This window comes from Nestor notabilis, unplaced genomic scaffold (genome assembly GCF_000696875.1).
Source record: "Nestor notabilis isolate BGI_N333 unplaced genomic scaffold, ASM69687v1 scaffold17910, whole genome shotgun sequence".
Classification (NCBI taxonomy): Eukaryota; Metazoa; Chordata; class Aves; order Psittaciformes; family Psittacidae; genus Nestor; species Nestor notabilis.
This window is the reverse complement of record NW_009912636.1, coordinates 24,800-44,243: the sequence shown is the minus strand read 5'-3', so window position 1 is coordinate 44,243 and position 19,444 is coordinate 24,800. Positions and strand designations below refer to the sequence as shown.

The 19,444-nt window shown below is 56.1% G+C and overlaps 1 protein-coding gene across 1 annotated transcript in view; it reads left to right on the top strand.

Annotated features, from left to right (window-relative positions):
- Window positions 1-19,444, top strand: part of CHD6 (chromodomain helicase DNA binding protein 6) — a 43,863-nt gene that overhangs the window by 3,256 nt on the left and 21,163 nt on the right. Inside the window, exons 2-18 of the mRNA XM_010020467.1 lie at window positions 6,720-7,222; window positions 8,002-8,140; window positions 8,492-8,641; window positions 10,327-10,392; window positions 10,893-10,951; window positions 11,279-11,396; window positions 12,741-12,827; window positions 13,075-13,209; window positions 13,530-13,651; window positions 14,258-14,501; window positions 14,941-15,117; window positions 15,895-16,038; window positions 16,782-17,037; window positions 17,520-17,730; window positions 18,228-18,423; window positions 18,895-19,059; window positions 19,439-19,444. The exon at window positions 19,439-19,444 is cut by the window's right edge and continues 189 nt beyond it. Coding sequence (XP_010018769.1) covers window positions 6,720-7,222; window positions 8,002-8,140; window positions 8,492-8,641; window positions 10,327-10,392; window positions 10,893-10,951; window positions 11,279-11,396; window positions 12,741-12,827; window positions 13,075-13,209; window positions 13,530-13,651; window positions 14,258-14,501; window positions 14,941-15,117; window positions 15,895-16,038; window positions 16,782-17,037; window positions 17,520-17,730; window positions 18,228-18,423; window positions 18,895-19,059; window positions 19,439-19,444 — 2,778 coding nt within the window. The remainder of the gene's footprint in view (window positions 1-6,719; window positions 7,223-8,001; window positions 8,141-8,491; window positions 8,642-10,326; window positions 10,393-10,892; window positions 10,952-11,278; window positions 11,397-12,740; window positions 12,828-13,074; window positions 13,210-13,529; window positions 13,652-14,257; window positions 14,502-14,940; window positions 15,118-15,894; window positions 16,039-16,781; window positions 17,038-17,519; window positions 17,731-18,227; window positions 18,424-18,894; window positions 19,060-19,438) is intronic.

The following is a 19,444-nucleotide window of genomic DNA, read 5'->3' as shown; positions in this document are numbered from 1 at the left end:
CCTACCTCCCTTCCTGCCCTGCCAGAGAGGACTGAGCGGGAGCACAGCCTGGTCAGCAGCAGCATTGCCCTCTGCCCCTGCCATGCCCTGTGCCAGGGCGGTGGAGACATGGTGCCCGCTGCCGCGGCTGGCTCGGTCACAGGATGGAGCTTCCCGGCTGTGGTTGTTGGTGGAGTGTCTCGGGAAGGGAGCCAGGCCCCACCTCCATCACGCACATCCCATGGCGACTGCGGAGCCTGCTCAGAGACATGTCGGAGGGTGGCACTTGTGTATTTTTAGCTTCTGCTGCATTGCATTAAGAGCTGGAAACGAGGGGTGTGGACACCCAGCGACTAGAAGACAACAGCCCATGCTGTGCACGCCACCAGTGGGGACTGCAGCTGCTGGGGAGGGTGGCTCAGCAGCCTGCTGGAGCGTTCTGTATGGAACAAGCTGCCTTTTCTGCTCTCATCATGGGGTTGTGCCTCTGGCTGCGCAGATAGACCGGGCTGGTGGCTGCCAGTGTGACCACCTCAGGGGCAGAGCTGGGTGATGGTGCCATCTCGGGCTGGTGGCAGCCTGGCTGGGGGCTTTAGTCAGGGCTGTGCTGGGCACCCCCGGACATCGGCCTCTGGCTCAAAAGCATGGTAACGTGTGGTGACCCCTGCAGTAGGGTCCCCATGAATACTGATCTCTGCAGGGTTTGAGCCATGCTTCTAGACCCAAATCCAGGGCTTCTGTGGAGGTGTCAAGCTTCTCCTGGGGGCTGCAGGAAGACCTGGCTCAGCCTGCAGTGAACGGGGTTGGATGGTACTTGAGTGCCAGATGGCATGTGGCTTGGCAAGAGCATCTCGTGTGGATGTTGTCTGAGCCTGGTGATCAGGGAGCTGCCTTTGCTGTTTGCCTGAGAAGGGCTCAGTCGTGGCTTCCTTGTAGGACAGAGCTGCTGTTCAGACATGAGGCTGTGGCAGAGCTTTTCCCTGCTGGGAGCACTATGCTTCTGGGGGGAAAAGCCTGGAGGGCTCAGGGAAGGGCACAGGATGGGCAGCAGGGTGGACATGAGGCTGTTGCTCCATCCCATTCCCACCCCCAACTTCATGTGGTAGTGCAGGGTTTGAGTAGGGACTGGGAATGATGCTGGCTGTTGAGGAGGCTCTAACACCCAGCAGTGCTGACGCAGTATCTGCTTTTCCCCTAAGTCCTGGATAAAAACAGGGAAGTTGAGTCAGATTGGGACTATAAATGAAATGAAACCATTTTAAGTAAAGGAAACACATCATTAAGGCCCACCCTAACCTTGGCTTTGCCCTCTAATGGGGTCATGCAATTCTAAGTGCTCTCTCTTGGCCTTCACAGCTCTCTGGGGAGGCTTTAAACACTTTTTCCCCCCCAACCTTCTCTTTGACAGTAGTTAGATGTATGGACAAGACTTCGTGCTGCAGCTGTTGCTGAGGGACTTGATTTCCTGTACGAAATGCAATTTATAGAAGATTCCTCTGGGAATAAAGAAATGTAAAAAGATTACATAAAAATGTCTTCTGAAAATGTGAAATCTTTACAATCATCACCAAAAAAATGCCAGTTGAGAGACAGTGCAAAGGCACAGCTTTAAGAGTAAAAAGCATGTTGGGTGCATGGAGACTGCTTGGGTGTGGACCAGAGGGGTGGTTAGAGATGGGCATCACCTTCCAAAACCTGGAAGATGTTGTCTTTATTTCCCTCTGCTCTCTGAGATACCCCAAAAGCAGCAAACCTGTGTGGTTAGATGGGCATGTAAGAATACATGGGGGAGAGGCTGTTCAGTGTCAAATTCAGTTTAAAAAAGTTATAGTAAGAAAAAGGACACATTCTGAGAATTTAAAACTACACCTGTAACAAGGCAGGACTGAAAAGATTTTTAGGACCCACTTGCTAAGGCCACAGAGTCTAATAATGATGTTTTTTTCCCAAATATCTCAGGACTAAAAAGTCTTTTAGAGGAGTCACAGGGTAAAGAAGTGATTGAGAAGTCAAGTGAGTGCTCGTGGGAATGGAGCAGAACAGCTCTGTCTGGAAGGCTTTGAACCCAGAGCCATCCCCAATGCCAGGGGCATGAGCTGCCCTTAAAGGGTTTGATAAAGACATTTTGGTGCAAAGTTACACAAGCCCCCAGGCTTTGATGGTATTTCCTCGGGAATTGCAAAGGAGCCTGATGAGATGTTGGGAATTGAGGGCTGTCACCCATTAGGGCCACATCCATGGAAGGGGAGGTGTAGCAAATGTGACATTAAAGGCCAGTAGGTTTGCTTGGGTATTGTGTAAATCATTAGGAACTATAGTAAACACTTTGTTTATGAAAATAGTAGACTGATGAATAGGCCATGTGGGGTTTGTAAAGCAAAGCTAGTCCCTGCAATCTGCCAGAGGTTTTAAAGATAGCCAGACCATGGGGGTGAGATGGGTTTGGGCTGGTGCAGTGCTCATGGGCTCCCGAACAACTGTTGAGTTGTTTTTGAAGAAGTTAAGCATTGTCCTGAGTTGGCTGTAACTTAGTGACTGGTTGAAGAATTGGAAGCAAAGTGCAGGAAAACCATCTCTGCTTTCACCATGTGGAACAGGGAGAAGGCGCCAACTGGTTGCTGTAATCATCTGGGATACTGAAATGGAAACAGTCTGAAGAGTTAAGAAAACTCTTAAGATGTGCCAAGTAATGCATATGGGGAACCAGCCTTGCGTTTATCTTCACTCAGGGCTGTCCCTGCTCCTGAAGGAGACTATAAAACACTGGCAGAGTTTGGCATCTGCCTGCAGGTTGTCCCAGAGGTGTGTTCGGTGGCTTGGAAGGGGAGAAGGAACAGAGCAGAAACCCTCCTGCTGCGGCATGGAGCAGAGGATAAGGCAGATGGTCTGAGAGCTGGCCCAGCCAGCCAGAAGGGAGAGGGTACCTGTACCTTAGCTGGGCCAGGAGAGCTCTGCAGGGGAAGGATGTGATGGAGAATGGCAGAACAGTGAATGGGGCAGAGCAGGTGACATGGAAATGCTCCTCTGTACACCTTGAGAACAGGAAGCTGCTTTAGGAAAGCAGCCTGATTTAAACAATACCCATGGGGTTTCCCCATACCTTACCAGCTTGTAGTGCTGACCACCACTGGGTGCTTCAGCTCCTCACCCTTTGGAAGCAGAGGTGGTGGTTCCCTGTGGCTCCATGGGGACAGTGTGCTCCTGCCTGCCACAAAGAACTGGCCAGGCTTCTGCAGGCAAGCTGCAACTGTGTTTTGAAACCACACAGGAGCACAGATAACACTGGCACTGCCTTCTCAGGCTTTTCCTGTTGATGAGAAGCCAGGATAAACTGAACCTCATGAAGGAGAGTAGGAAAAGTCCATTCCCTGGCTTACAGCAGGGCGCTGAGCTCTGACTGCAGATTTATACCCGGCAGCACAGTCCTGTGTGGATGGCAGGAACTTGCTGTGGACTTGTATGAGCATAATGTGGAGATTTTTCTCCTCAAGACACACCAAGCAGCTTTGGGTGCAGAAGGCTTCTGGGGCTGGCAGTACCTTGCCTGCAGGCAGTGTGCAGGATCCTGGTTTCCCTGCCCCTCTGTGCTTCTGCTGCCTATGCAAGCACTGACCCTGAGCTGCTCGGTCCCACAGGCTGGTGTCTGGTGGCCCTTTAATGGTAGGGACTATGCCAGAAGCTTCTGGCTGCTGCAGGTGCTGCTGACTGGTCCCCACACTGCTTCCCGGACACAGCAGGCCATGGTGTTGGATGCCCACAGGGCATCCCATGGCACAGTGTGGTCCCTGCTGGATCTGGGGGCTGCCTGGAGGTGTGCTGGGGTGGACACGTCTGTTCTACCACAGTGGGCTCACCTAGAGGCTGGAGGGGCTCTGTCAGCCCAGAGGGGATGCAGGAGGGATTGCTTGTGTTTTCACACACGTACTGACAGCTCAGGGTTGGTTGTATAGAGCATGTAACGTTCCGTGGCAGCAGGGCTTGTGGCAGGCTGGGATGTCTTCATCAGCAGTCACAGAAAGGCCCTTTCCGATTTGCCTGAGCAGCAAAACACAAGGAGAAGGCAGAACCCACACAGTAGGTCACGGTTTGAGCCCTGATCTCCTGACAGCTTTATCAGCCTGTCCCATGCAGTGGGAGAGTCCTGCTGGGCAGTCATGCAGTGGTGATGATGGTGAGTGGGACCTGCCTGGGCTCCATAGCCTGGGCTGGAGCTAGGTGCAGGCAGCACATGGGGTAGGGGGAGCTTTGGACCACTTGGCTGGTGCGCAGCAATGGAAACCATGAGCCAGTTTTGGCACTCCTTGCTCCACACTGGTTTGGTGGGAATTGCTGATACACACAGTGACGGGGACTCACATCCCCATGCGTGGCCATGGCAGCTCAGCTCCCCCGGGCACAGACTGTTGGATCAGAGCTGCTCCGGGTGCTCAGCATCAATCCTAGCCCAGTCCTGGAAGCTGGGAGCCCCTCTCCCTCAGGACAGGTAACATCACCTGCTCTTGGATGGACCAGAGTCGTGGTATCCATACCTGTTGCCCGTTGGTGGCCTGCCTGGAAGACTCAGGGCTACAAGCTGTGGCTGGGAAGGAGTTCACCCTCCTGCTGGGCAAGGATGCTGACGATTTGCTTTCTGTCTGGTATCTGCTCTTGGCTGCTGTTCAGCACAGAACCAAAAGGAGATCCAGGCTCTTGGGAGTCTATGAGCTTTGTAGCTAATCCAGTAAATTGTTCCAGCTGATCCCCAGCTTGCAAGATCTGAGGAATGCAAAGGCTGGGACTGATCCTGTTGCTCATTCTGTGGGCTCAGAGGCAGCATCTATAGTGCTGATTTTCTCCTGACCCAGAATGAGTTCCTCTTAATTGCTTGGGTGCGTGTTGATGGCCTGTCAGGGTGGTGGGTTGGCAGCTCTCCCCAGTGCCAGGTCTCTGGCGCAGACCAGCAGCGGGGACTGGGGCAGAGCACTGAGGTGGCTGGTGCCAGACATGCCAGCAGCCCTGCTCATAGGTGGCTGCAGGGGCAACGAGGCTCTTCTTTGCTTTGCAGTCTGTTTCATTTAATGCTTCCATCTAATCCAGATCAGAAATCAAAGCATACACCGTGCCCTGTGCCCAGACCACCCCGAATGGGCTCCAGTCCTCAGCCCATAGGATGTAAATATTTACCTTCTTTTCCACAGCTCTGGGGTATATAAGAGACAGACGGTGCTGGGGATCCACAGGGCATTGCTGCTGGAGGCAACACCTCGGCACCAGGGAAGTGGTTTGGGAAGTAACCAGCACTCCTGGCCCAGGGCAGCTGTGGGTGAGCACTGCCACCATCCCTACAGCCATGCCACTGCCCAGTGCCTCCTGGACCACTCACCAGCCCCATCCCACAGCTCCCCTCCAAGATGCCACCTCCAGGCTGGTGGGATGGGGCTGGCAGAGGCTCATCCCATGGGACAGCCACCAAGCACCTCTCTGCGGGACCAGCTTTCCAGCCTGGTCACTGCTGGGCTTGGTCTGGTGCTGATGTGTCAGCCTCGTGGTGGTGAGCCAGGCTGGGCATGGCCACAGCTTCCCTCTGCTCATGGCTGAGCTGGGCTTGACAAGGTGTTAATGGTGTGGTTGTGGGTGAGAAGTTTGGCATCTCCTGTGAAGGAAGGCTGGGGAGTTTGCGGTCCTGCTGCAGCTCAGGCTGCCCCAGCGGGCTCTGGGCAGCACCACGAGGGATCAGTGCTGGCCCCTGCTCACGGGCAGAGAGGAGAGGATGCAGTGGGCTGGCTGAGGGTGCAGGCAGGGCCAGGCGCTGCCCGTGCTGGCCATGGGAACTGGCTGGCAGAGCAATTGAAGCAGAGTCAGACACAGGTTTCCCCTGTGCTTCTAACCAGCCCTTTGTGCATCTCTTGCTCTCTCCCCCTCTGGCGGCCGCTGCAAGGGGTGTTTCTGGTTCCCATTATGAATTGTCACCCTCAGCTCCCTTCCTGGGGCTGTCCCCTGCCAGCGCAGGCTGCTCCCAAGGAGCCAGAGTTGCTGCTCATGAGCCCAGGCTCCTTATCACAGACACTCTTACTGCTGCTCGAGCAGAGCTGGGCCTTTTCATGCTGTTTTCTGGTTGGGACAGAGCACGCCACGGAGGCAGCTGAATTCCTTTCAATGTTCAGTGCTGGAACGTTTGCAGGAAGTGAAGAAAGAGCTGGAGCAGGAGGAGCAGCTCGTCTGCTCTTCTGGGCTGGAGGGACACCCAGCACCCAGCTGCTCCTGGGAAAAGTGCTGATCTAACCCCCCTCTTCTGCCCCAAATGGAGCTGGGGGGCCTGCTTCTTGTTGCTGGAGGCTGCAAGGCATCCTTAATTCCCTCTCCTTGTCCTGCTGGGACAATCCCTGGCTCTGGGCAGCGGGTGGAAGGTGGCCTGGGCACATGGGTCGCTCTGGATCTCAGCAGAGTGGGGTGTGGAGTGTGCAACCCAAGGCAGGACTCTGCCTGGGGGCATAGCGGAGGGGCCAGCCACCTCTCCTCTGGACCTTTGTATGCTGGTGAGGAACCAAAAGGCCTCTCCAACCTGTCAACCTCTGTCAGGCAGGGAAGGGAGATCCTCCCCTTTGAGCTGCATCTGCAGATGGTGGCCATTCAGCCATGCTGAGGGACACTACTCGCCACTGCACTGGGTGGCTGGAGCCTGACTGGGGCTGCAGTTCCCCCCAGAGCTGTTTCTGTCTGTGGCATTCACCTCACACGCTGCTTTTCTGTTCCCTCTGCAGCCGCCAAGCCTAAAAGCGCTGAGCCGCTCCCCAATGTCGGATGCCTGGGAGTGCAAGGCACAGGACCCCTTTGCCAGCAGCGAGGAGCAGGACGACGTGTCCCACCACCAGGTGACGGTGACGGCCACAGCCACGGGAGGCCAGTGCCAGTGCCCAGAGGAGGAGCCCGATGGGGCTTCCCAGAAGCGGACGAGCACCCAGAATGGGATGCAGGACACTGGGGGTGGGGGCATGGGGGTGAAGAAGAAACGGAAGAAAAAGGATCTGGGAGAGCAGGATGGGGGAGAAAAAGCAGCTGTGGAGGTGAAACCAAAGAGGAGGAGAGAGCCTAAAGAACCAAAAGAGCCTAAAAAGGCTAAAGAGCCCAAGAAGCCGAAGGAGCCCAAGCAGAGGGAGGTGGTCAAGAAGCCCCGGAAACCTCGGGAACCCAAAGCCCCCAAGGAACCTAAAGACAAGAAGAGCGGCTCTGAGCCTGGCCCCAGAGCAAGAGCCAAGAAGAGCAGGTGGGTGATGGTGTCCCTTGTCTCTGTGCCTGCTGTAAATGGGGCTGTGGGCTTACAGGAGCTTCCTGGGACCACCACATTGCGGGGTGCTTGGGCTCCTGATGAAGGCTGGTCGGGAGGCCAGGGCGAGCTCTCTGGCTGCACAGAGACAGGACAGGAGGGTGCCCTTTTGGGGATGAGCCCTTGTGAGGCCCCAGATTGAGAAGAGGACTGAAGAGTCTTGGCCTCTCCTTGGCCTGCCCTGCGTGCTGTGTGTCCTGGGGTCAGGACCTGTGGAAGAGGTGTGCAGCAGGCAGGGCGAGTGCTCCATGCAGATGAAATGATTGCTGGGAGTCCTCTAAGTGGCAGATAATGGTGACATAATTTCTTCTAAATTATTTCTAATCATAGCTAACTACTGGCTCATGAATGAAGCAGTTGTTAATTGTGACTTAGGAATCAATACCTTGGGAGTTATTGCTCGGGTGGAAGCAGTGCTCATGGTGTATTTGCAGGGCTGAAGCGCAGTTGCATGGCCAGGGAACAGAGTTTTAACTGCTTGGGTTTGGCTGCTCCCAGGCAATTTTCTCGTGACATGGGGGTAAAACCTTGATACAACTTTGAAACCAGCCGTTCCTCTGCTGCTGTGCAGGTCTGGGGTGTGGAGGGGACGGGTGGCAGGGCTGTGAGTGGGGAAGGGGATGTTGCTCAGCCCAGGGACAGGCACAAGCTGTTTGAAATCTTTCCCTTAAGTGTTCCTTGCTGAGGGTAAGGACCTAACTGTCGGTCTGTCTTGGCAGCAAGGACACGCCTGTGGAAAAGAAGAAGAAAGGGAAGAGGAAAAATGAGATACCGGTGGACAGTTTGGATTTGGATCAGGATCTCCTGAGCCCATCCGTGCAGAGCCCAGAGGAGTCTGCAGAGTCAGCCGACAGCCAGGTATGGCCAAAGCCCGCAGCTGGCTCCTCCACGGCTCCTGACAGCTCCCCTTTCCCAGCGCAGTGTGGGGAGGCAGGTCAGCCCCACAGGGCTGGGGAGCTGCATGTGTCTCTGCAAGGCTCCTCTGCCTCAGGTCTTTGACTCTCAGTGTGGGTCAGGCACTGATGGAGACCTCAGCACCACAGTGGTGGGTTTACCTCCGAGGGCTGCCTGTTCTTCCCACCACCTCCATCCCACTGGGGCAGGGGCTGGGCTGGAGATCAGCAGGCTTGGGGCTTCCTTGCTCAAGCAAGGAAGAGGTCCTTGGTCTGCCTGTCTCCCCCATGACTGCCTTCTTCATCCCACGCGCAGAAACGCCGCTCAGGACGACAAGTGAAGAGGAGAAAGTACAACGAGGACCTGGATTTCAAGGTGGTGGATGATGATGGCGAGACAATAGCTGTGCTGGGAGCTGGGCGAACCTCTGCGCTCTCCGCCTCCACTCTGGCGTGGCAGGCAGAGGTAGGGCTGCATGTGGGGCTGGGTGGTGGGGCCTCCTGCAGGGTCTTCCAAGGGTGTCAGTGCCAAGGTTTGAGGAAGTGGTGGATCCCAGCACAAAGATGGGGTGAGCGTGTGCCTGTCTGAGAGGGTGCAGGCTGGCTTTGCGGCACTGTGAGTGCACAAGGGGTGGGCAGGAGGTGCGCAGGTCCATCTGTGACCCTCCTGCTTGGAGACTAAGGCCTCTGCAACATGTCGTGTAGCTGGACTTGTCCCTGAAGACCTGCCATGCCCACCTTTGGCTCCTGTCTCTGTAGCTCCTGTGCATGAGGTTAGTCTGTCGTCTGAGGGCTTTGTCAGTGCCAGATCACCATTTTCAGCCCACATTGCTGCTTTCCATCAGTGCCTCAGAGTGTGGAGGTGCTCAGACTGACACCATCAGCCAGGCTGATCTGCGGGGAGCATGGCAGGGACCAGCCACAGTGTCACTACAGTTTGGGCCTCCTCTCCCCACTGGTTCAGCACTGGTTCCTGGTAGATGCTGGCAGCTCCATCCTGCTGGTCTGCGTGTTGGATCCTACAGCTCATTCCCTCTCTTTTGCCACTAACAAAGCTGCCAGATAGGAATAATGGTCATTAAGTGTCTTCATAGTGTTCCCGTGTCCCTCTCTAGTCCCCTCCTCACAAGGCTTTGGGGAGGTGCCTTCGGTGCTGCTGCCCAGCGCCGTGTCCCAGCTGGGCTTCAGGCAGTGATCTTTCCAAGTGAGGTTTCCAAAGGAACAGGTGGGAATGGGTTGCCTTTGGCATGTGTCCGTGCTGCCATGCTGCAACATGGACTTAGTCCTGGACTTCCACCTCAATTTGTCCTGCTCCAGTTGAATTATTAAGGCTGGTGTCTGATGGCAGTGAGGTTCTCTGTTGCTGCTCTGGCTCCTGCCAACAGGCTTGGCTGGGCCTGGCTGTGGCTGCTGCCAGGGTCAGGACTGACCCAGCAGGGCAAGATGGGAGTGCTGAGGCCTCAGGGCTGCTCTCCCCATGGCCTGGACCTGTAGCTTTTCCCCCTGAATCCTGGCCACGTTCCTCAGCAGCACTCTGGGGTGGTGCAGTGCCTGCCAGCTGTGAGCCATGGACCTGTGTAAGCCATGTGGGCTGCAGGTCAGTGTGGGAGCTCGCAGCCGTGGGGTGCTGCAGGTGGCTGCTATGGCAGCACTGTGCCTCTGGCTGTCTTCACACAGACCCTTTGTAGCCAGGACCAGGCTGGAGCCCAGCAGCACCAGGGTGGATGCCCACATGTAAAGAACCAGCCACTGCACAGTGGCTGCAGTGGGAGCATCTCTGCCTGTTTCCCTTGGCTGTGTTTTACCCTGGTGTGGGGCAGAGCTCCCCAAATAGGGCAGAAATACCCCTCAGGACCCACACAGCTGAGGGGCCCAGACTTCTGTGGGAGACTTGCCACCCTCTCAGGCTGCCCTGGTCTTCTGGAAGAACCTGCACAGCTAAACATGGCAGTGCTGTGGCCTTGGTGCCCCAGGGAGCACAGGCAGAGGGTGAGTGTAGCCAGATTGGCATCACCTGCATCCTCACACCCAGGAAGGGTTCTCCAAGCACAGCTCTCCCAGCTCTGCCTGCTGGGCTGGGAGAGGAGCAAGAGGAGGGTACCAAAGGCCATGCAGTGAGCTGGGAAAACAGCTCTGCTCTCCTGTCCCCAGGAGCCTCCTGAGGATGATGCCAATATCATTGAGAAGATCCTTGCCTCGAGGATGGTGCAGAAAGAGGTGAGTGGCAAAGATGTCAGTGGGGCTGGAGGTTCCTGGACAGAAGAGACATGAGACCTGGCTGCCTTGTGCAGCAGGGACCTGAGATGGAGCAGCAGTAGGTGCTGCTGTGCCATTCCTTACACTTGCTTTCTCAGGGTGATGCTGGGGTATGTCTAGACTAGCACCTTTCTGGGTTGGGGATCAGTGTGGGGCCTTTCCTGCCCTGGGCACCAGAAAGCCTCTGGAGAGGAGTCAGGCCTGGGCTGATAACCAGGAGGTGTTTGAGTCCCCCTTGCTCCAGGGTGGTCTCACACCACATTCCCCAGGGCCACTGAGCCTCTGGGGCAGACAGCACACGGAGGGGTGGGCCGTCCTCACCATGTGTGGGGCTCAGCCTGCCTGGAGCCTGCGCCTGGGCAGGGGATGCCTGTCTGCACCCAGGCCACTGAGGATGCTCCCCAGCTCCTGCCCAGGTTCTGACTGTCACTAACTACGAACTGTCTTTCCCTTTGTTTCAGACTCATCCTGGGGGACTGGCATTTGAGATGGAGGAGTTCTACGTCAAGTACAGGAACTTGTACGTGCATCATTGTAGTGCTCTGTGCTGTGGCAGTGGGCCCTGTGCATGCACCTCTGTCCCACCCCCAGCATCCCTGTCTCACTGCTGGTGTCCTCCAGAGCAGGCCCCAGCAGTGGGAAGCAGGAAAGCTGCTGCAGCTGCAGTGCTCAGTCTTGGCCTAGACCTCGGCCGTGGCTTCCTCCAGTTTGGGGTTTCACATGACGAGGCATAGGCTGGTGTTCTCTGGGTCACTGGGAGATCCCTGTTGGTCTGGGTGGTGGATGGGATTGGGCCCAAAGGCTTCTTTGATTATGTTTTGTTGATATTGTTCTTCTCCCTCTGCAGCTCCTACCTTCATTGTAAATGGGCAACTCTGGAGGAGCTGGAGAAGGACCCCAGGATCTCCCAGAAGATAAAGCGCTTCCGCAACAAGCAGGCTCAGATGAAGCATATTTTTACAGAGGTGAGAGCTGAGCACAGCAAGGAGCTGTGTCCGACCCCAGCACACCCAGCCTGAGCAGGCCAGGAGCTCAGCAATGCTTCTGGCACCTTCCTGCCCTGGTGAGACCTGCTCCAGGCCCAAAATTCAGGGCTGGAAGTAGCTGGGGGATCTTGGGGGCTGCCCAGAACCCTGCCTGTGTCCCCTTGCTGACAGGCAGCAGCATGGCACCTCCTTGAGCTTCCAGGCTGGATTGAACCAGGGCACAGCACAAGAGGGTGAGTGGGTGGGGATGCTGGAGCCAAGGGGCCGTGACAGCACTCTGAACACCCATGGTGTCACTGACAGAGGTATGGGCAGGGTGACAAATTGTCACTTGCCAGGCACTGCCAGCACTGGAAGTATTGCTCAGTGGGAGCGAGGGCAGTGTGCAGTGCTGGAGGTGCTTTCGTGGTGGAGCAGAGGTGCTATGGGAGAGAGGGAGCTGTAAATACTTGGGCTTAGGGCAGCTCCTGCCTGCTCTGCTCTATAAGCAGATTAATCTTGTTTAATATGAAAGTTGTTCTGTGATTTATCTTGTGGCTCCAGAGATAGTTGTTGGATCCCCTCAAACTGCCCCTTACAAGTGTAAATCAGGCCAGTAGGCTGTGAACATTTCTCTATGGATGCAGTTGAAAGCTGGGGGTGTGTGTCAAATTTCTCACTCCCAAGACTGTTTGGGGTCTTTCCCAGGATGCAAAGAAAAAGCAAGTGTTGGAACACATTGTACCATTAACAGTTTAGCAAGGAGCAAATGCTATTTCCTGTGATGAACTGGGGCTTGGTGAGCTGTGAACATCAAAGCCTGTTTTTTCTCCATCCCAAGCCCTAGACAGTGTGTCTCTCTGAGGACCACTGCTAGTCTGAAGCCCACTCCTCCCTTGGTGTTCCTGGCAGGAGGATGCGCTCTTGTCTGATGAGCAGTTGCTGCTGGTGACTGCTGAGAGGCAGAGACAGAGAACAAGGTGTCATCCCTTGCAGAGGAGTGGAGTTCATCGGGTGCAGTGTGGCTCTCTAGATGCTGCGCATGAGCTGGAGCACGCAGCTCAGGGCTTTGTACCTTGGGGCCAGATGGGCTGGAGAGGACATTCCTGCCTCCCAGCAAGGGCAGCATGGAGCTCGCTACTGCTCTAAAGCAAGAGCTTTGCCTTCTGCATCCTCCCTGCCCAGAGACAGATGTCACGTACCTGCGTCCAGGGCACTTGGTGTGCTGCACACAGCCAGCAGCATCCTGGGGACAGATGCCCCGCAGCTGTTTACTCCTGCCCACCATCTGTTTAACCCTGGAATCACCTTGAACTTCCCTCTTTTTACTGTTTGCTGTTGCAGCCTGATGAAGATTTGTTCAACCCAGACTACGTGGAGGTAGATCGAATTCTGGAAGTGGCTCACACGAAGGACCCTGACACTGGGGAGGTGAGTGGCTGCATCTCTTGCCCTGTGGTGGGAGGGAGGCTTGGCAGGAGCCCCAGACCCACGACGTGCAGTGTGTGTCATCTCAGAGCACCCTGAGGCCTTCCCAGCCTTGCACAGAGTGAGCCTTGTCCCCAGAAGACCCTTTGGCACAGGGATGGTTGGGGGCTACTGACTGTCCTGTGGCTCCTGCGTGCTGGGGCTGAGCCGTGAGCCCTGCCCTGTCCCTGAGCCTGTCTCTGTGCTGCAGGAGGTGACTCATTACCTGGTGAAGTGGTGCTCCCTGCCCTACGAGGAGAGCACCTGGGAGCTGGAGGAGGATGTCGACCCAGGGAAGATTAAAGAGTTTGAAGCCCTCCAAATCCCTCCAGAAATCAAGCACATGGTAACGTACCCAGAGGTAACGTACCCGGCTGGCAGCTCGCTGCCCTGGGCAGGCAGGGACTGTCTGTGTCATGCCAAGGTCCAGCAGTGCTGACCTTCCTGTCCCTGCTGCTGCAGTGCAAGCCCCATGTCCTCCCCTCTGGATGGGTTAGTTAGCAGGACCTGAGGGTGGGATCTGGAGGCCAAGACCTTGCTGTGAATCAGCTGCCAATGACTGTTCTGAAGCGGGGTCCTGACACGCAGCCCCAGAAGCAGGGTCTGTCCTCACTGAGAGTTAGCTTCTTCCTCTCCGTGGACCTTGCTCCTGCTCTCTCCTCCTAGGAGCGCCCAGCATCTGAGTCCTGGCAGAAACTGGAGAGGTCCCGGGAGTATAAGAACAGCAACCAGCTGCGGGAGTATCAGCTGGAGGGAATGAACTGGCTGCTCTTTAACTGGTATAACAGGTGAGGAGGGGCTGGCACCCTGTGCTCCCATGGGATCTCCTGCTGGCAGTGGGGACCCAGTGTGTGCAGTTACGAGCTGGGGGAGCAGAGCTGACAAAGGGCCCTGACAGAGCAGCCACTGGGATTTTCCAGTGCTGGAGCTGGCAGGCAGCTGCCAGAAAATCTGTTTGGTTTAGCTTTGCAACTGAGTCTTCTGGAATGTTTCTCCCTCGTAAATGCTGATGAGTCTTGGAGATAGTAGGTCTTAGCTAGGGATCTGAGATACGCCTGAGGTGTGGTATTGGCCAGGCTACTAGTGACCCATTCCTATGGCAGGAGTGCAGGAATATGCATGTTCTCAGCTGCAGCAGGCCATCAGATGCATGTTTTACTGGGTAGTGTGCACCCAAAGGACAGCATCTCTCACACTGAGTCCATCTTCTTGCAAGAAGTTGGATGGACTGGCTTACCCAGACCAGTTTGGGCCACTTGTACCAATGTGCCCCTACCCTCCACACTGTAGGGTCATAGAGATGTGGGTGTAGGCAACATCCCATCAAAGACTTGGAGACAGGGTGGCTCCTGCCTCTGAGAGCCACATTCACCTGCCCCTGTCCATCTCTGCAGGAAGAACTGCATCCTGGCTGACGAGATGGGGCTGGGAAAGACAATCCAGTCAATCACCTTCCTGTCAGAGATATTCCTGATGGGCATCCACGGCCCTTTCCTCATCATCGCTCCTCTCTCCACCATCACCAACTGGGAGAGGGAGTTCCGCACCTGGACGGAGATGAACGCCATCGTGTACCACGGCAGCCAGATCAGTCGGCAGATGATCCAGCAGTACGAGATGGTGTACAGGGACACGCAGGTGATTAGCGCACACAGCATGCCCAGGATGCATTCCCCAGCCCTGGCTGCCTTTACCTGGAAGCATGTGGAGCTTGTGGTTCATCTGGAGAGGGACAGGTGATCTTTTGAGACCCCTTGTCTGTCAAGGGGTCAGGGTGCGCTGTGTATGAGTGAAGAACAGGCCAAATTCATGCAGAAAAGGGAAAATGCAGCAGAGCTCCCACTGCAGTTCTTGTCCAGGCCTGTTTGCTGCCCTGAAACAGTGTCTAGTTTGGAAAGATGCAGCCTATGACCAACGAGGACGCTTGCAGGAACCTGCCTGCTGCCTGAGAGAGATGAATCTGGGGAAATCCCAGCTAGGAGCCAGATGCTAACACTGATGCTGTCATACAGGCTGTCTGACAGTGTCCTGCCACCCTGCAGGAGTAAAGTGCAGCATATGGTTTATGTCTCCATAGGGTAACCCTCTCCCTGGGATGTTCAAGTTCCAGGTGGTTATCACCACCTTTGAGATGATCCTTGCTGACTGTCCAGAGCTGAAGAAGATCCAGTGGCGCTGCGTGGTCATCGACGAGGCACATCGCCTGAAGAACAGGAACTGCAAACTCCTGGAGGGGCTGAAGCTCATGGCCCTGGTGAGCATGTCCTGCCCAGGTTCACATGGGAGCAGGGGGGGCCAGAAGTGGCCGTGCCTAGCAGTCAGCTGCCATTGCCAGTGCCATGGCTGAGAGCTCCCTGTCAGAGGGAAAACCATCCAGCACCCACCAGGCCACTGAAGCAGTGCCAGTGATAGGGGGGCCCTTTGATGGATGGGGCCCTGGTGCCCTGCAGCCATCACAGTCTCCTTTCTGCTGAAGAGGAATGTTAACCCAGAGCAGGCCAATTCCCCCCATGCCTTCCCATCTGTGTGCACTGCCTGGCAGAGCACTGCCTGGCCTTGCAGTGCAGCTTAGGCTGCTGCAGTACGTGGAGGCAGTGGCTGACCAGCCATGCACAGCATCCTCTGGTCATGTTGTGCCTTGTGCCGTGTTCCCTTTTGTTTTACATGAGCTCTGAAGAGGGATGTCCACAGAGGCTTGGGCTCTGCCTGTGTCCCCATCAGTGCCAGCACAGCCACTTGTGGCAGGGAGCACTGGTTTATGCTGGGAGCAATGTGGGATTCTTGGGTTTGGTTGTTGTTGCTGCACAGAGCTGGGCTGGTGCATTTCCACGGAGTGTCTTGGGAGCCACAACACATGGCAATGGCTGGATCAAGGCTGGCATCATGGCCAGGGAGCCTTCCAGGGAGCGTGTGTGCCCCCAAGCAAGCCAGAGTGCTCCTGAGGCAGGAAGACATTGAGCATTGTGCTCTGGGACCCCTTAGACCCAGCCAGTAGGTCCGAGCTCTCAACCTATTTTCTGTGTATACCCAGGAGCACAAGGTGTTGCTGACAGGGACCCCGCTGCAGAACTCAGTGGAGGAGCTCTTCAGCCTCCTGAATTTCCTGGAGCCACAGCAGTTTCCCTCAGAGACAGCCTTCCTGGAGGAGTTTGGAGACCTGAAGACGGAGGAGCAGGTACCTAGAAGAGTGATGCTGGTGACTGTTAGCACAGGCCACTGGGACACAGGGTCACCAAACCAGGCACACTGTCAGACATGTGCGTCATGGAAGTGAATAGGACTGCATGCTGGGAGAAGCAAAGCTGTGACAGAAACACCAGTGCTGCTTTGGAGAGAGGAGACCATCCTGTGCCAAGGCAGTGGTCTGCTCCCCGCCTGGCTCCCTAGTGCCCTTGCATGCCTGGGCAGCAGAGGTTACCTGGTTTTCCTACCTGATCTGTCCCTGACACCAACAGAAGTGTAGGGGGAGTGGGAAGATACATTAAGTCCATGTGTCAGGTTCCCCTGGTGACCCATCCTCCAAAGTTCCCCTTGAGCATGGGTTCATGGAAAGCAGCTCAGTGCCCCGGCCTGTGTTGCTGCCCAGCTCAGAGATCGTCATGCTGAGGGAGCAGGCAAATGGAGCAACCATCGTCTCAGCTGCTGTGAAAACTCAGCTCTCCTCCTGCAGCAGGCACATTTACCCCAGGCTGCCAGCAGCAGAAGCATGTGGAGTTCATGGCCCAGGGCTGGTCACTCACATGCCCAGCCCAAGGAAGCTGGATCTTGAAGTTGTACTGGCAGCAGAGCAGCTGCTTCAGGGTTATTTGTAGTGGGTTTCCAGGCTGGGGAGGCTCTAGCACTGCAGGCCCCTCCGCTGTTGTCACCATGTGCTTGCCATGCAGGGAGGGTAGTGAATCTCTGTGCTTGCTCTGGCAGGTGAAGAAGCTGCAGTCCATTCTGAAGCCCATGATGCTGCGACGGCTGAAGGATGATGTAGAGAAGAATCTGGCACCCAAACAAGAGACCATCATTGAGGTAGAGCTGACCAATATTCAGAAGAAATACTACCGGGCCATCCTGGAGAAGAACTTCTCCTTCCTCTCCAAGGGTGCCAACCAGCACAATATGCCCAACCTCATCAACACCATGATGGAGCTGCGGAAGTGCTGCAATCACCCGTATCTCATCAACGGTAAGGGCTGTGCACAGGAGGTGTGAGTGGGACAGATATTACTGCAGCATTTACTAGTCACTACTTGCGGAGCTTACCCAGCTTGGGAGCCAGCTCAGGCCCTCGTGCCATCTGCTGCTGGTGTGGTTGTACATCCAGGCCCCGCACAGGATGCAGTGCTGCCTTATTGTGCCCCAACAGGCAGCCCAGCTCCCCACAAGTACTGAGGAACACATTAGGGTCTTAGAGGCTTGCTGTGTTTGGGGGTGTTCTGATGTGAGATCCTCTCCAACATCCCAGCCTGGCTTGTTCTACTAAGCCCTGAAGAAAGAGTAGAGTAACAGGAGTGGAGGGGCTTCTTAGAGGTCTCTAGCCAACCTCCGTGGATCTGATTGACTGCATGGATCCTGTTCCTCACATGGTGGCTTGCTATTGCCCTGGACAGGAGGCTGGGGGTAGCTGCAGTGCCTCACCAAGAGCTCTCATCTCTTCTTACCTGTCAGGGGCGGAGGAGAAGATCCTGGAAGACTTCCGTAAAACACACAGCCCAGAGGCACCAGACTTCCAGCTGCAGGCCATGATCCAGGCGGCCGGGAAGCTGGTGCTCATTGATAAGCTGCTTCCCAAGCTGATCGCTGGTGGACACAAGGTGCTCATCTTCTCCCAGATGGTGCGCTGCCTCGACATCCTGGAAGACTATCTCATTCAGAGGCGGTTAGTACAGGCTTCAGCGTTCACCACAGCTCCTCCACATCACTTCCATCCTGCACTGTAGAGACAAAAGTGGCAACAGCCCAGGGTGGGGATTTGGCCATTCTGTGCCCACATACTAAAGATCCAGGTTACAGGCTACTGCTGATGGGTGCAGAGGCCCCAGAGCTCTGACCCGTCCATTCTGTGTTGCCCAGGGCTACTCCTAGGAGTGACCAAACAGAAATAGGACCTTCCCTTGGTCCTGGCTCTCATGAGCCCCATATCCATGCACTGTGTGTGGGGTTCTGATGATTTTGCTTTTATAAGAGGAACAACTCCAGGGAACAACTACAGTGCACACAGGCTGATGGGGCCTGAACTTCCACTTGTGCACAGGTCCTGCCAGTAAGTCCCAGCTGCCTGCGTGCCCACACAGAGCCCGGGGGAAGGAGCGGGAAGGGGTTTGTAAGCCACGTTGAGGCCCTGCTGTGACCCTGCTCTCTCCTCGCCTGGAGCAGGTACACCTATGAGCGCATCGACGGGCGGGTGCGCGGGAACCTGCGCCAAGCTGCCATCGACCGCTTCTGCAAGCCCGACTCCGACCGCTTCGTCTTTCTCCTGTGCACGCGGGCGGGTGGGCTGGGCATCAACCTCACTGCTGCCGACACCTGCATCATCTTCGATTCGGACTGGAACCCACAGAACGACCTACAGGTACCGGGACAGGCTGCCAGGAGATCCTGCAGCACAGCTCCTATCAGTTGTTGCCATGGGGAGGGAAGGGCAGCAGCATCCGGCTGTGGTGGCATGGGCTGCGGGGCAGGGAGAGGACATGTCATGGGGAGATCACGGTGTGGCTTAAAAACATGGGTGGGCCACAGACCAGACGACGCTTCGACCATACCTGGTGTTGGAGGAGATGAAGTGTTGGGTGCCCTGCGTCTGCAGAGAGCTGAAGCTCCAGCCTGAGCCCTGTGTCCTTTCCTAAGGGTGCAGGGATCTCTGATTCCTGCTCCAGGAGCCTGACAGGTTGGCCATAGGCATTGGGTAAGGGTGCTTTAGTGGATTGGACCCGACTGTGCTCAGGTGGGTGAGCGGTGGGTACTGGTGCAGGGTGCCCCAAGCCATGTGGTCCCCATGCTGCTGAGCTCACTGTGCTTGACATTGTGCCTCCTGCCCTCCCAGGCTCAAGCTCGCTGCCACCGGATCGGGCAGAGCAAGGCAGTGAAAGTCTATCGCCTCATCACCAGGAACTCCTATGAGAGGGAGATGTTTGACAAGGCCAGCCTCAAGCTGGGCCTGGATAAGGCTGTGCTGCAGGACATCAACCGCAAGGGCAGCACCAATGGGGTAGGTTGACTGTTGGATGGAGGTGGCGTGGGAGAGTTCTTTCCCTGCAAGTCACTGCCAGGCTGAAGCAGAGACCTGGGCAGGCTTCTGGGGAGGGAAAGTCTGGTCCCACACACTGACATTGCTGCTGTTTGGCCTGGCAGGCTGTCTCTGCACTGCCACAGGCGTGGGACACACGTGGTGCTGTGTATGGGTGACTTTAATTCCTGATGGTCCCTCAGGCAGTATTTTGGAGAGTCCTCCGCTGTAGCAGTGGGAGGTCTGGCTTGGCTTGGGCCATCTTTGCCCTCCCTTCTGGGACAGAGGGAAGAGCTTTCTCCTGCTGTGCAGTGCCCCAGGGCAGCTGGCCAGGTTGGTGATGCCCCCATGTTTTGGGCAGGTTCAG